The 16,510-nt window shown below is 39.2% G+C and overlaps 1 protein-coding gene across 1 annotated transcript in view; it reads right to left on the bottom strand.

Annotated features, from left to right (window-relative positions):
* Window positions 1-16,510, bottom strand: part of NRCAM (neuronal cell adhesion molecule) — a 233,960-nt gene that overhangs the window by 11,856 nt on the left and 205,594 nt on the right. The window contains exons 19-28 of the mRNA XM_023751014.1: window positions 16,397-16,507; window positions 16,008-16,078; window positions 14,838-15,063; window positions 14,106-14,221; window positions 12,621-12,825; window positions 8,791-8,913; window positions 8,027-8,203; window positions 6,985-7,020; window positions 1,700-1,825; window positions 423-575 (exon numbers count right to left, since the gene is read on the bottom strand). Of these exons, the coding sequence (XP_023606782.1) occupies window positions 423-575; window positions 1,700-1,825; window positions 6,985-7,020; window positions 8,027-8,203; window positions 8,791-8,913; window positions 12,621-12,825; window positions 14,106-14,221; window positions 14,838-15,063; window positions 16,008-16,078; window positions 16,397-16,507 (1,344 nt within the window). The remainder of the gene's footprint in view (window positions 1-422; window positions 576-1,699; window positions 1,826-6,984; window positions 7,021-8,026; window positions 8,204-8,790; window positions 8,914-12,620; window positions 12,826-14,105; window positions 14,222-14,837; window positions 15,064-16,007; window positions 16,079-16,396; window positions 16,508-16,510) is intronic.

Here is a 16,510-nt window from a genome sequence, read left to right as displayed (position 1 = left end):
CAAACTGCAAGGTTCTGCAGGGCTACGGTCCATTTTGACATGGAAAAATGTGACTTTATCAATGAGTTTTTCAGCTTCAAAAGCATTTCAAAAATTCCATTCTAACTCCGCGGGACAGTTTATTTATGTAAATGATGTGAAAGATTGAGTTACCTAAATAATGAAAGTTAAGAATCATATTTAGCTCTGTTTTTGTAATGGTTTTGGCAATAATGTCATTAAAAGATGATTTGCTCAATTCTGTAATTGATTTCATATAAAGAGCCAAAGACAATTAAAAGCCCAACTCCCACCCCAACAGGACCCCACAGAAAGACATTCACAGTCCTGTCCAGAGCAGCACCACTTGCCCCCATCTCCGGCGGGAGTGCCGGTGGCTGCACCTCTGAGCATGAGCAGAACCGGCGTAGTGTGCACCTCACCTGGGCCTGTCTCAAACACATCCTCTGAACTCACAAAACCAGAGTCCCCCTCAGCACCAACTCGAACTTTGTATGCTGTTCCTGGCATTAGACCCTTTAACCCAAAGAAGCTCCGAGAACCATTTACAATTTCTTTCCTCCATTCTTCTTTGCCTATGGAAATTTTGCAAAAACAACAAATTATAATATTTTAAGGGACCAGAAGTCACTTAAATGCTTCAAGAAAGGAAAATTCTTTATAAGTGAAAGACAAAATGTAGGATGTTTATGTATATCATTTTAGGTCGAGTCAAATAAATCAATTAAAATGAAGAACTACATGAACATTGATGTTCAGGTTGCAAGATTGCATAGGTGCCCATTGTTTTAAATCTTCTTTTTAATACAAAGGAGGCTTCTTCGCCTACACCTTGTCTTAAAACACTACTGACTTTTTCTACTAATGTGTATACAAAGAACTGTTACATATTACATAGTTTAAATGAACATTGGGAAGACTTGCTTTTAAGATTAACAAGATGAATCTTTTAGTAAACATAAATGCCTTCAAATTTATCCAAGTTATAAATTCAACTTTTCCCACACATTAATTTTCCTAAAGGACTAAATATTTATTTGCCTGATTAAGACCTAAACAGAGAGTTGGACTGTGTTCAACATTTCATACAAACATTCCGTGGCCACCCAGCTTATTATGTGCGGAGCACACTGCGTTAGGAGGGGACAAGGGGTTTTCATAAACTGCTGAACTTTAGACCTGCCCCATCTCCTGGTATAAGTGGCCAGGATGTAAGTAGGGAGCCTGATTCAGGAATATATTAACATTGAAATACAAGTGGTAATTTTCTTCAGTCTCTGATAAAATTCTGTTGCGTAGTATATGCAAAATGACTAAAGTCTGCTTGATTTCTGCTATTTCAAGGTCCATTTTGAACAAACTTTTCCTCTTTTCTATTGTACTTACAAATATAGTAATTCATTATTACCCTTGTTTACATGTTGTGGGTATAGAACAGTTTTAAGTACCATGATATGAAAATAACATATGCAATGGAACTTACTTTCCTCGTTTTAAATAACAGGAACAAGACAGATTTTTGGTTATGAGTAACATACATAGGTTAATGGTTCACTACAATGTTTTTTAGATAAATCTGACTCATTTACTTGGATCAAGTTATTTTTCAAGATGATCCACAGTAAATCCTTTAAAATGTTCTTAATCTCTTTAAATGTATCCCCCAAATTAAAAACCGGGTAATGAAGTTGTTTCTTACTGCCGGCTACACCATATTCAACATAAAAGTTGACATGCTCTGGTCCCTCATATTCCCAACTGATATTGGCATAGGTCTCAGCAGCTGCGACAGTAAGTTTGCTGATCCTGGGATTTACTGCTTGAAATAAATATACAATAGAAAAATAAAACAGACAGACAATCAAATTGCAACACCATACACACAAATATAAATAATTCTAAGTACTCTGAAACTGTGCAAATAAAACTGAATTAGAATTTACTGCTGACATTTAGGGTTCACGCATACTTCACTTTTATTACAGACAGGTTTTTCATTTTTTTAAACTACAGCCTTAGGAAATAAGTCAATAATTAGAAATAGTGATTGATGCACAATGTTAAAAATCTATGAGTTCTATTATATGGGTCCTGCATAATGTGAACTGTTGTCCATTAGATACAGTCCCAGGAAACACCAAAGCCTTCGTTTACTGATATATGACGGGATGTGGGATTGCTGAAAGATGCTGGGGTCAGAGGTCACAGACTACAAATACTTCCAATTCTGTTTATCATGTCAGTGTGGGTCTTTAAAGAATTTGTGTTGGGGTGAGAAAGGATGCTCCTCACAATAGTAGCTTTTGACCTCATTTGAGTCAGAAACTTCTTTAAGTTCAGGGACCCAGGTGAGGAACACCTGCTTGGAGGAAGCTGGAGGGGTAGGTACACTGGAAGAAAAGCTGCAGAAAGAATCACCAAATGTGCTTTTATCTAAAGTTAAGAAAGTAGAAATAAAAGAACTATTTCACTTGACACATCCCAGAGAGCAAGACAATCTTACCGTCTAAGTGCTCATTACATATTCTGTTCTGAAAGATCATGCTGCAACCTACGTAGCATCTTAAAACACCAAATTACGGAGGTTACTTGCTACGAGTAAAGATGGCACCTATAGTTATTAATAGATGTTATTTGGGCATCTGAAGCTGACAATTATATCAGCTTTACTGCAAGTGCCTAAACTTAACATATTTACAAATATATTAACTTGGATAGTTAAAACTGATTAAGACCAGTTTATTATCCCAGAGAAAACATCCTAGGATAGGAAATCAGAAGGGTTTCTCAGACTCTAAAATTAAATTCCAAATTACGTTATGTAATTTAGAAGCTAAAGACCTCTTATCTAAAATATGATGAAATTGCACTTCTTAGGATCGAAAAGAGAAGTATATTAAGAAATTAAATGATGCACTTGACCTCTGAGATACAGTTCACCATCACACGTATATTGTGTGCCCCTTCATGCTAAGGGTGGGAAACAGCAGAGAGAGAAAACTGATTATTGAATTATGTGGACCTAATTGATTTTGCACCTGAAGAAATAGATAACGATAGGAATATGATCAATAAACAGAGACTGTAAATATGAACATGTGTGTAAAACATCAGTGGCAAAGAACCCAGGCAAAACATTAATTTTCTTTAAAAAATTTTGGGATCATGGAACTGAGGAACTTAATCTGCTGTAATTATGGAAAATGTTGAAGGCAGAACCATAGTGAACTATTTCTAACAGAAGAACATTTCACTTATTCTTAAAGACACCCAGAGAAGATATTGCGATTTTCTGAGGTTGTCTGTTTGGCCACTTTTGTCAGAGAATTCTAACTCTCCTGGCTTTGACTCCTCACTCATCCACCTTCTTACTGAACACTCACTCACTGAGCACCTCTGATGTGTCGGACATTGTCTCCTGGGACGTGCTAGTGTCCTCTCTCAGCTGGGCTTTCTCAGGAGTCCACTCTAGTCTCTCTTCCTACTGTGTCTTTGTACATTTTAGCTTCTAAACTACAAGTCCAATCCTGACATTTCTGTTTAGAATGTGGAGATGCCTGACCTCTATTGCTAGGTAAACACAAATTCCTTAGCCAGGCAAGCATGGCCGTCAATCATGTGTCCTCACCAACCTCTTCAGTCACACCTCAGGTTCTTTCCCAGGCACTCTACATTTGGGCCAAACTGGACTTTTGGGTGTATCCCAAAGGTCCTGTAGGCTTTCAAACCCATGCCTTTGCTTATTACCTTACCAATAATTAATACACCCCGCCTCGACTCATCTGCCAAAATTCTGTATTTGTCTCAAGGCCAAATTGGTTATCACTTTCTTTGTGAAGTTTTTCCTGATCTTGTTTGGCAAAATAAATGGTTCACTCCTCTATGTTCATATACAATTTTATTCAAATAACTAGTTTAGCATCTATGTTTACTCTTCTTCGTATGTTGGTCTTAACTGGCTGTGTTTTACCATCTAGATATCCAGTGTCTTATAAAAGGCTATTGCACTTTACCTGCCAGGAAGACGTTAAACGTTGAACTTGATTGAACCCTCTATATAGTCTTTTGTTGTTGTTCAGGTGAAATAAAACTGTAAACTTTAAACTTGATTTTAATTTGCTGGTTCCTTAGGTTTTCCTGTGTCTTGACCTAATTGGTAGCAGTGGGACCAACTCTGATATAATTATATAGTGAGAGTCTGAACACAGAGAGGATGTCACCAGCTCCTCAGTGTCCTCCTCTTAATTAATTGCCAGCTGCTAATTAGGTCAAGAACCAGGTTCAGTTTCTGACTTGCTAATTAGTTTCTTCCTATTCCTGTGCCCTAAATTGTCACTTCGCAACCATGTTCTGAAGACTGGTCCCAAGGGTGAGAAAGTAAAAGCTATCAATAAGGCAGTGTCCATCCATCAGCAATACTGAGACCTTAACTCAAATCCGTTATCTGCGCGCTTCGGTTCATTTTTACAGATGCCTTCACAGGTCTATTTCCTAGAGTACCAGACACAAAACTACAAGGTGTCTCCCAAGAATGTATACACACTTTGGCTGCCATTATTAATTCCAATGGGTTAAATCTGAAAAGAAAGAAATGTCCATTGAGCTATCATCAGCTGTTAGTGTGTATACTAGTACATTTTTGGGGGGACACCCTGTATTTAAAAGGACACAGAAATTGAACAAACGCATCCAAACAACTACAATTCTTACAGAGATATTGAAAAGAAGGACATGGATCAAAATAAGTGACTCCTGAAGATCTCAGGAGTATTTTCACGATCAAGGAGAGTGGTAAGGAAAAGGGAAAGTAGGCATAATACAGGTAAATTAATTATCCTGGCTTCTTCGTGGCTTAAGTAATTATGTATGTGTAAGCTTGGGTTTCATTAACATCGCTTAAAATCTTCCAGAAAACTAAAAAATTAAACTTAGATGCATCGCTTTTCCCCTCTTCCACCAGAAGTTAGTTAAAATCATCAGAGGCTGGTGCTGCTATAGCTGAGTCTATCACACATGTTTTTCCTCAATGATTTATCTCTTCTTTATTCTCTTTCATGCTGCTTTAAATTAAAATATAAAAGATATATAAAAGTATTAAAATTTCCAGAGAACTGTGGGACACTTTCATTCTCCTCTCTCAGGGAGTATCTAAACCCCACCTGGAGAAGAAAAACAGAGAAGATAAAATTTATTCTGAGATTGAAATAAAGAAATATTTTTTAAGGGAGGGAAATCCAGGACAACAATTTCTTTTTGATCAGCTTAAATTCTTATCAGTAAAATGTCATCATTTTATGCAAGCAATGTTTAATTACTGGTGCACTATTAAAAGAAACAATATAGAAAATGAGGACAGATTTAGCTTTCTCTTAAATTTTAAATTCTATTTCTCTTCTTATCTGAGATCCATCAGATTTCAACACTGGGGACTTCAAGAACCTTCTGACACTCCATTTTTACTTATCTCTATAATCATAAGCAATTCGCAATTCAACTGATTAACATTAAATGATAAAACCTAAACTATCTTAATAAAGATTTATTTTACTTAGTTTTAATTCATTAAAATAAGCAGGTGATGTATTTTTCCCCAGTGGATTGCATGTCCTATTCTAACATGACAAGTCCATGGAAAACTCAGATTCACTTCACAGGCAGCCCCGTTGCAACACAATTACTCTGCTCTTGACCCCAGGCATCCTTTGCACAGGGAGCGAGGCCAGGTCTTCTCTGGACTGCTTCAAGGAGGTTATGAGGGGACCTGGCAGTAAATGATTGTAAAACTACAGAGGATTTTAATTGCTATCTAACTGTCCCAGGAAAGAAGAATACATATAAAAGAGAGGTTTACATCTTTTTACAATATTTTGGAAATTTTGAAGTTTTACAACTTTGTCCAAGTCTAAAAACATAGGTAATATATTAAGATTAGCAAAAATGGCTACGGTTCTTATTCAATCACTCTAAAATCTATCTAATCTACATTTTATAATTTACCAAGACTCTGACTATAAGCAGATTTCTAAGAAAATAGAAGATGTGTATCAGACCTAAGCTCACAAGATTTGAATAATTTGGGACAAAGCACTGATTTCTCTCGGTCTTTTTTTTCATTCCTATTTGTACTCATTCAGTCTGTCAAAGCCCAAGAAAACCCCTGGCCCCAGGTTCTCCCCAAGAAAACATGTCCAAGGCTAACAGACCAACCACAGCCAAGGGTGAAAGACTGGGGATCTTTGGGACTGCCCCACATGGAAGATATACTACAACGTATTCAAGCACCATTCTCCAACCAATCTTTCTCACCCAGAGTGCTGTGCAAGATAAAGAACAAAAGTAATCCATTGTGATGATTGACTATTTATTACCCAGGAGGAGGAGACTTGAGCAGTTTGGTGACGACAGGATGGAGTAACACAACTGAGTAGAGCATGCAGGCGGACGGAAAGACTTGCTCCTTGGGGATCCTGGTGGGCAGACTTCTAGTCCCAGGATAAATAGAGGGTATTGACCGCTAAGCCAAAATTTCAAATGGACAGTGTAGTGTAATGCAGCAAAGTGTACACTGTGTCTTGAGGGGTCTAGCTAAATCAGAATGGAAAACTGTTGATCTGATTTCTCACAGTCTATTTTCATCACATGACTAGTATTTCTTTAATATGTGGCGTGGCCATAGAGAGGACCTGTGACAAATCCACAGTTTTGGTCCTGTCTGATCCAGCCACAATCATATCATTAAAAGGTAATATTAGGATTTTCACCAGGGATAAGTCTCAAGAGAAGTCTTAGAAAAATGTAATGTGTTGCTTTCTATTTGTATAAAGACTAAATATTAATGTTAAAGCCAAGATCTGCCAAGATCTTCTCTTTCTTTTGTTGTTTCAAAGCTTATTTTATTTTCTCTTTTAACCCATGCTGCACTTCCCCATGTTTAACATTGCAAATTTCACACATGTATAAAGTCATGCAGATGAATTATTTTACCTTTGCCTGCACCTACATCAGGTGGAAGAATACCAGCTTTAATGAAGGGAAACAGAAATAGGACACTATATAGTTAAATGTAACACACCCATGAGCATGTAAAGCTATATAAAAACACTTATTACAATGCTAAAGCATGCAAGAAGAATGAAGTGTACCATATCAGGTTCAGGGGACAAAGACATATTTGTGTCCCCAAACTTACGCAGTATTCAAATCCAAATTTAAGGTACATTATTCATGCTTGCCTATTATATAAGAAGGTTTAGGATATCTCAAAACAATTTTGGAGTAGTACTGTCAATTTCTTATGCTATGGAAGATAATCAAATCAATAATCCTTAAGCAATTCTACAATTTAGAGACATGCAAAAAGAGGAAATCTTTTACAATATTTTTACTGAATCGAAAATTTTTCAAAATAATTTTAAAAAATATGAAAGTATTAATTTCATTTCTAGATACTTTAATGGAGCTACTTTGCTTTCTCTGTACCAGATGGCCTACCAAGGTACAGAGTCCCACGCTCGTTTGATAAACGCACTATTTCATTTCATTGCTAGAAAACCTAAATCAATATGTGGACTAGTAAACCACTTTCTGGTGAACCAAGACCAGAACCTGAATTACTTATATTTACTTAAGTATATGTATGCATGTCTGTGTGTGCATATATATTTGTATTACATACATGTGTACGTATATGTAAAGTTGTAGTAAAGTTGTAGAAAGGAAAAAACAGTGCCTTGAACTTCAAATTCAAGTGTGGCAAAATTTTGTAATTTCCCACTCTCACCTCAATATATTAATATAAGTTTAAAATTTTCACATGAACTTGGAAAACAAATATCAAGTAATATTCTAATAAGAATTAAATAATTGATTTTATATAAATGGATGAGAAATTACACATAAGTGTTTATATTAATTGGGTAAGATGAATACTCCATGGTCAGAAGAAAAGAGAAAGTACACATTGAAGTTAAGGAGCGTTGTTTCACAATACTTATAGTTTTATGGATTTTATACATACCCATCTTACCTTCATCCACTGTTGTTACTGCTTCCTCTGTTATTTGACTTCCTGATCCTGCTGATGTTTGTGCATAGAAATAAAACTTATACCGAGTGCTGAAATTTAAATTTTTTAAAGTCCAACGTGTCTTGTTGGCAGGAATTTTCAAATCTACCAGTGGGCCTAATTCATGGGTGCTGTTAACTGTCAATAAGAAAAAAGAGCATTTCCCATTAATTGTTATAGCAATACTATTATAAATAAATGTGTCCACCAAAAATGTCAAGTTTGGATCACACTGACTTTTTTTTGCCTGGCATAACTGATAACCTCTTACAGTTCCTATAATATGGCATAAGAGGGGGAAATAGCGTCTCTACTGGCTCCTAAGCTAAGGGAATTTTATAGTTGAATCACAACAGCATTTCTCATCTCAGGAATTTTGCAGGTGGAGTCATGTATTGTTAAATAATCCCAAACCTCATGTTCAGAGGTCTTGTGCCAAATGAATGAGGGTTACTATTTTCTAGTTACAGATAATGTCTAATGATAGCACCTACCTAAACCCCATGCTCAAAGGTCTGTATTAACCTACAGAATACTTAATTTTCAATACCATATATGTAATTTTTCTTTAAAAAGTATGATTTGAAGTTCCTTTTGGAATAACACTTTAAGGTATATGTACATATTCCACAGCTATAAAGAATAACCAGTTGGTATTTTAAGATAACAGTTTTCTTTTTCCTTTTTAATGATATTTTCCATTTTCCCTTCTCCCAATAACTTACTTGGCTGGTATTTTAACGTGTACTCAGTCAAAATGCCATTCGGGTGGCTTGGCGGATCCCATTCCAAAGTGAGAGAGTCTAGTGTTGGGTTAACAATCTTCAAGGAGGACGGGGCACTGGGAACTTATAATGAGAACACAGTCAACATAAAGGTTTTTCAATGTTTCAAAATGTATTAAAATGACATATTTCACCATGTTCACATAACATTTTGTTTTGTTTTTTTAACACATTCTTGTTCCTGATTCAGCTGAAAATACATTGATAGAAACCTGTGACAGGTACCCATTTACCCAATCTCTTTCTCTTTTTTTCTCACCATTTCCATTTAGATTCATGAAAACCATTCTCTCAAAATACAGACTTTGCCTTTATATGGATTGAAACCAAAAAATTTTAAAAAGACAATAAATTTAATAAAAATTTAAAAAGATACTGTACTTATTTGTTTAATGAATGATGTTTTAATAAAAGCAAACTAGTGGCCCTGGCTGGCTAACTCAGTTGGTTAGAGTGTTGTCTTGATACGCCAAGGTTGTGGGTTTGACACCTGTGGGTTTGACACCTGGTAGGCACATACAAGAAGCCACCAATGAATGCATAAATGGAACAACAGAGCACTAGGTCTCTCTCCTCCCACCCCCCAATAAAAAAATAAAATAAAAAGGAGTATTTTCTAAGTTAATAAGCTAGTCAGGGAAAGACAAATATCACATGATCTCACTTACGTGTGGAATCTAATGAACAAAATAAACTGACAAACAAAATAGGTTCAGAGACATAAAAGCATAGAACAGACGGACAGATTTCGGAGGGAAGAGGGGTGGGGATGACAGAAAGAGATTAACCAAAGAACATATAGGTTGACATATATGCATAGCCCATGGACACAGACAATAGAGTGGGAAAGGCCTGGGGTGGAGTGGGGGCTGGGTGGAAGGGGGCAAAGAAGGGGAAATGTAGGACATCTATAATACTGGCAACAATAAAAAAAAGAACTTACTTTAGCGTTTGTATAATGAAAGTCAAACCTAATTATGCTAAGAGACTGTGGAATTAAAAAAATAAAATGAAAATAAAAGCAAATTAGTGACTAAGTGAAACTATTCTGACGAGGCCTCTGAGTAGAAGCAGCTGTGTGCTGGGCTATTAAGGGCTGTTTTCCCCAACAAACCAGGTGTCTCCAAACAACCTGCCTGCTGGGCTCCTGGCATGAGCCAGCCTGCCCAGGCGCAGAGCAGGTCTCATCCGGAAGCTGACAGACGCCCAGGATCTCGTGGTGATGGACAAAAGCCCCACTGCTGGCAAACCCTGGCTCTGGGGCAGGCCTGCAGGTGTCAGGTTCTCTGTGCCAGAGGTTGGCAAATGGCCAGAGGAGACATGCCCAGGCTTCTTTTATGGCTCCTTCAAGAGGATGATGGATGGTGGCAGCCCTCCCTCATGATCATGACCTCCTCTACCCGACCTACCACATTCCCTAGACCCACTGATGGCACCACTGTTGTCAACAGAGCCAAATATCAACAGTACGATTAAAATTTCTTTTGAGAGCCAAATTTTTTAAACTTAAACTATATAGGTAGGTACATTGTTATTAACTTAATCAGGGAACTTCTAAGCTGGCCTTTGCTAAAAACGTCCTCAATCTGAGGGGTCGACCTCAGTGAACGTACCCCCACTTCTTCTAACGCCACTTCTTCAAAATAGACTTGCCCAGGCCGAAAACCAACTTCTGCACATGGGCCACAAAGTTTCAATCGCATTGTACGTGCACGCCTGCACGTGGTATTTTGTGGAAGAGCCACACTCAAGGGGCCAAAGAGCCGCATGTGGCTCGCGAGCCGCGGGTTTGCCGACCACTGCCCTAGAGTAGACCCACTGATGGCACCACTGTTCTACCTGTCACTCTAGCCAGAAACCAGGGAGCCATCCTGAATTACCCCCTTTGCCTCATTCCCACCATCTCCTGGGACACTAAATCCCGTGAATTCCACCTCGTTCCCTCCTCTGCTCTCCGCCACCACCCCATTTCAGTGCCTCTGTGGCCTTTGCCTGTGTCTACAACACACCTGGCTCATCGTTCTATGTAGGGCGCAGCTATAGGGTTAAGCCTCGGACTGACCTGTTGGCAAAGCCACAAACAAGTCCCAGCTTAGAGGGCACAGTCCTCTTAGTATAATTAGGTTTGACCTTATGACACTCCCTAGATCCTTCCTAGGTAGCTAATGGGCTGTGGGAGGTGCAGCAAGTGCTGCCAAAACAAGTGAAACTCACAAGAACATTGTAACTATGGTGACCACTACCTTGTTTAACTCTGGCTATAAAATAAAGGCTCAGCTTGCCTTTGGATCTCTCTCTATGGCCTCAGCCAGGCACAGGAAGACCCATCTAGACCCAGCTTATTCTCTCTGTCATTTCTTCATCCTTCCGCCACCCTCACTCAGGCTTTCGAACCCTTGGCTGAGCTGGCTCGGTACAGTTCTAAGCTTCCCCCAAACCAATAAGTGGTTTCTAACTCTGGAAGACCACAGACCCCTTTGAGAATCTGATGACAGCCCTAAATACTCCCTAGAAAAATACTATACACCTTTTTCCATGATACTGGTGTTCATTGATTCCCAATGGGAGACTACAGTCCCCAGGTTAAGACCCTCCGGCTTAATATCACAGCGTTTAAGACCATCCATATGGGTCCTCCCTAGCTGACCTTCCCCTCTTTTCTCACCATTCCCGGCTACACAACTTGTAGTTCCCCGAAGGAGCCATGCTGTTTCGCACCTTTGTGTCTTGAGCATGCTACTCCCTCTCTTCTTTATCCTTTCATCCCCTGGTCATCTCCTATATGATACCTTCCCCTGAACTATCCAGGACCAGTGTGGAGTCTCTCTAGGGAAAGCCTTGAGTGGAAGGAGCCCTTAACCTCTAAGGAGCGATGGGACGGAGGACCAGCAGTCATGATGAGATGGGAGCCGGGACACAGGATGACTTCAGAGACTGTTGGGAAGCCGCTGACATCATGAGCCCTTCAACCAGGGGCCAGGACAGAATTTGTCTGTGAACTGCTTTTATCTAAAAGAACTAATGAATCCATAGACGTTACCCGGCTCATTTTCAATACTGGCTTGAGGCAAAATTTAAAAGAGGTAAGGCTGATTTTCAGTACCTTTTCTAATCCCTATCTTTCTCACGTATGGCCTCTCTCCCTCATCCACTAGGCTCCCATGTCCAAACTCTTCCTGTCCTCACTCCCACATAACAAATATGTGGGCCTCTCTTCCTCCTCCTCTTGCAGTGGGCTACACTTGCAATGACTTTTTCCTTCTCTTCCTAACCCATTTTATCAAGACTTCCAACCTCTAACTCAGCTCATGTGTAGAATAAACTATGCAGGTGCCCTGAGAAAGAAATGAACTGTGACTTGTAAATTATTTTCTTTTGTAGATGGTTTTCCTAGGGTATCACATTTAGTTCCCACACTTCAGATTAGGTAACTGGGCTTATAGAAGCTATACAGCTTGCTTCCTAATGACCCAAATAAATATCAAGTTAGCAAGGTTTCTGACAGTGTGACGAAGGGTGGACAAAAATTTAAGTCCAGGGAGAGGGGATTTTAGGGCAGCATTCTGCAGTGTGACGCCTTCACTCCCTCAGTCCACATAAGGGCCTCAAGCCAGTATCGAAAATGAGCCAGCTCGTGCGTGCTGTGTTCATCTGTGGGAAATCACATTCGGCTTCCAGAATATACTTTATTTGGGGGCCCTTCTGCCACACACAGCCTCTCAGCACGTGCCACGTGTTGCTAGGGTCTCAGAGACACGTCCACCTCATACCTCCTTCCGGCGTATGAAAGACTCTGTCGGGGCTGGCCGGGCCCTCCCCCTTCCCGTTGACCACGCGGACGTTCAGTGTGTAGTGGCTGAAGGGCTCCAGCCCCGGCAACATGCCGTGGGTCTTGCTGCCCTGGAAAGTGAGGATCTTTTTCTCAATGTGACGTCTGTTTCTTTTTGATGAATTCTGGTCCGTCCAGTAGTAAATCTGAAGCAGCAAGAACAAAAGTCAGGGATGTATAAGGAGGCAAACAAGATTAAAGTTTTATGGGCCTTTCCCCAGAAAATTCCCGTAATTGGTGCATTTTGGAAGATTACTGGCAAAACTGAAAAATATTGATTCTGAGGCAGGAGAGTCAGAAGCCCACAGATATTGAGGAAAGCCAAATTAAGAATATCTGATGAAGCTGGGCTATCCTATTTTGTTGGAGGAATATAAGGGAAATAAATGAAATAGCACAACACCCATTCAGTTCTCTCTAAAAGCCAACAGAAGGATTTCCGTGTCTGACATGTAAAATATTCTAAAAGTAAAAATTACTGGCCAATATTTAGATACTTTTTCCAGAGTTAATAGAACTTCATGTACAATATGTCATTTAGTTTAGCCCTAAAACCCACAGTGAAGCGTTTGTTATTATTATTATTCCTATAGTACAGATGAGCCTTTGGGTTACCACGTGACTTGTACAGGGCACAGGACAATCAGGAGTGACTCCAAGTCTGGGGCTCTCGCACTTATTTTTTGTATTATATTGTAGTTGATTAACAAAGTGTTGATTAACTTTGGTTAAAAATCCAGAATTGTTGTTTATTAAGTCCTTTTAAATTCTTCTGAGCAGTTTAAAGACATTTTTTTAAAGAGAAGTCAACATATACAGAATTGAACAATGTTAGAGAAAAAAAATAAAATTGAACATGATGCAGTGCAAAAAGTGACCTCTAGGGGTCAGGGTTGACAAATCAAAGGAGGGACTCTTTATGGTGAATGTAAAAACAGATGACTATCAATTAAAAAAAAAACCCCTTCTTTCTGTGCTTCCCAAGAATGAAGATGGTTGATACTCATAAGAATGACCCAGTTGGTACTTTATGATCTTAAAGTATAATATGAATTATTTTGTTAATATCTACATTATTTTCAGGATAATGTGTGTATTCACATGTGGTTGGTATAGTTTTTAAGCTAGGTGCATTTTGTTATATCTGATTTTTCAAACATCAGTTTTCCATCTTTTGTGCGTATGTTAATTGCTTAGTTGGCAAAATCTTAGGTTATCTGTGTGAAAAATGGAGACCCCCCCCCCCACTTTTGGATACAGTGAAATCTTGATTCAGTTTCAGCTGGGGTTGTTTAGATGTGGCCTGCCTGGGGCGATAAACCAGATGAACTCTCAAGAACAACTTCTCCAGCCAAGAAAAGTGCATCAGGCCTTCACTGATGGGCTGTTCCTAAGGGAAGAACAGGGAAGGTCTCCTTTAACTTACCCGATAGCCTTGCAGGTGTCCTCGCACACTTTTCGGAGGCACTGGGTCCCAGTGCACCTCAGCTAAGGTACTGTTCACCACGGTCACATGCACATTCCCAGGAGCCACCATGGGGACTAGGGAAAGAGAGGGAGGGAGGATAGGACCAATGTTATTTTGAATTTCATGCAAAAAAAAGTCACTGTCTAATAATTTTGGCTTTATTGAAGCAATGCTCCAGACCTATTCTATAAATGATCAAGGACTAAGAGTAGACTTTGAAAGAATAATGTATCTTGCCCTGGCCCGCGTGGCTCAGTGGTTAGTATCATCTGCCTGTGAATCCTAGGGTTGTGGGTTCAATTCCCAGTTGGAGCACATGCTGGAGACAACCAATTGACATGGCTCTCTCACATCGATCTCTCTCTCTCTCTCTCTCTCTCTCTTATCTCCCTCTTTCCCCTTCCCCTCCTTTCTACTCTCTCTAAAATCAATGAAAAAAAATCCTCCAGTGAGGATTAACCCTCTCCCCCAAAAAGAATGACATTTTTAAAAAAGTAAAAAGTAATAACTTTTAACATTCTGAACCTATTTTCTACATAGTAGGCTGTTTAAACTCAGAAATGTTGAACAAAAATCATTGCTGCCTCTCTTCCTCCCATTCTAAACACGTCTGGGAATAGACTTGGCTTGCACTTTGTTAAGTCTGTTTTGCTGAGAAAAAGTGTAAACAAAACAGTGTCAGCCACTTACGGTCTTCTCCAGAATGTCCCATAACGACAGCTGGCTCTGGAGCAAACCCCACATCATTCAGAGCCTGGACTTTGATCAGGTAGGGAACAAAGGTTGGCGTGCCCGAGACAATATATTTGGATACATTTGCTACCACCACAGACGTCCATTCATCATCACCATCTTTCTGGCGCCAGCTCACTTTGTACTGAAGGCCTGGCCCATTTGATTCAAAACCATTCAAGGGCTACAAGAAAAGCCAAATAATCAGAGCTTATAAAACAGATCGACTGCACAACCTTTTACAGAACAACAAAACCAATTCCCAGACTTAAAGTGAGTACTGAAACACTAAAATATAAGCTGCGAACATATCCTCCAGGGACCTTTTATCTTTCTTTCATTTTTTATGACATTCAAAGCTTTTTTAGTGCCCACATTTCAAAGATTGTTCATTTCTATCTTGTAGTATATACCATAGAAGCCTCTCAAACTCTGGCTCCATAGTCAAGGGTGGGTGACTTAAAACATTCAGTTAGGTAGGTTCCTCTACATCTTCCTGTTTGTGTGACAGTACATCATTGTCTACTTCACTTGGAGGCTGAAACTTGTGAACTGCATCTATTCTTGCTTCTACATGTACATATATACGTAAGTATGTACAAAAAGTATACAAGCATGAGCATGCATGAACAGAGCTATCTGAAGTTTTTAAATTGTATGTTAATTTTCCAAGTCCAGAAAATACAGATAAGCAAAAAGAAAAAAAAGAAAGAAAAGAAGTTGACTATTAGGAATAACTTGGTACATGTCTTCTAGATGGTTCTATACAATGGTGATACTACTAGCTAGCATTTATTGAGCACATGTATGTGCTAGGCACTGCTGTAGGCATTATATGAAGTTGGTCCTATTATTATTCCAATCATACAAATACATAATGGAGATGTTAAACAACTGGCTTAAAGTCACATAGTGAGTGGCAAAGCTGGAATTTGCACGCATTCATTTTTGCTCCAAGGATCAAGATTTTAACTACTACACAATACTGTCTTTTAAATAAAGATATGTAATGTACATTTTCCTTCAAAATGGGTAAAATGGGATTTTAATACAGGTATTATTTTAAAATTAGTTTTTTTTCACTCTAAAGTGTACAGAGGAAAGTTGAAGGCTTTATACATAGCTCACCTGCCACGTAATCACCAAATTATCGGGCTCTGATCCTAGTCCTTCCACAGTCATGGGATTTTTATCTGGTTCTAGAAGTTAAGCAGCCACACACATGTAAGCTTTGGTCTTTTTCAAACAGTGGGAAACTTTTCTATTTTATTTATTTATTTATTTTTTTATTTCTTAAAGTATTACAAAGAGTATTACACATGTCTCCTTCCTCCCCCTCCCCCCGCCCTTGACATTCCCCCGGCTTCCCCCACCCCCCAGTGTCTTGTGTCCATTGGGTATTCTCATATGCATGCATACAAGTCCTTTGGTTGATCTCCTACCCTCCCCCAACCCTCCCCAGGGTTCCCACTGTAGTTTGACTCTATTTATTTCATACCACAAAAGTCCAGCGTTACCTGCAGCTTTGGCAAATACTGTCAGACGCGTCGGTCGGAAGCTCCTTCCCAGGCTGTTCTCTGCCATCACTCGGAAGGAGTAGTTCACGTATGGAGACAGCTTCAGCTGGACTG

The sequence above is a fragment of the Myotis lucifugus genome, unplaced genomic scaffold (assembly GCF_000147115.1).
Source record: "Myotis lucifugus unplaced genomic scaffold, Myoluc2.0 scaffold_18, whole genome shotgun sequence".
Classification (NCBI taxonomy): Eukaryota; Metazoa; Chordata; class Mammalia; order Chiroptera; family Vespertilionidae; genus Myotis; species Myotis lucifugus.
The sequence above is the reverse complement of the archived record's forward strand: the minus strand, read 5'-3'. Positions and strand labels throughout refer to the sequence as shown.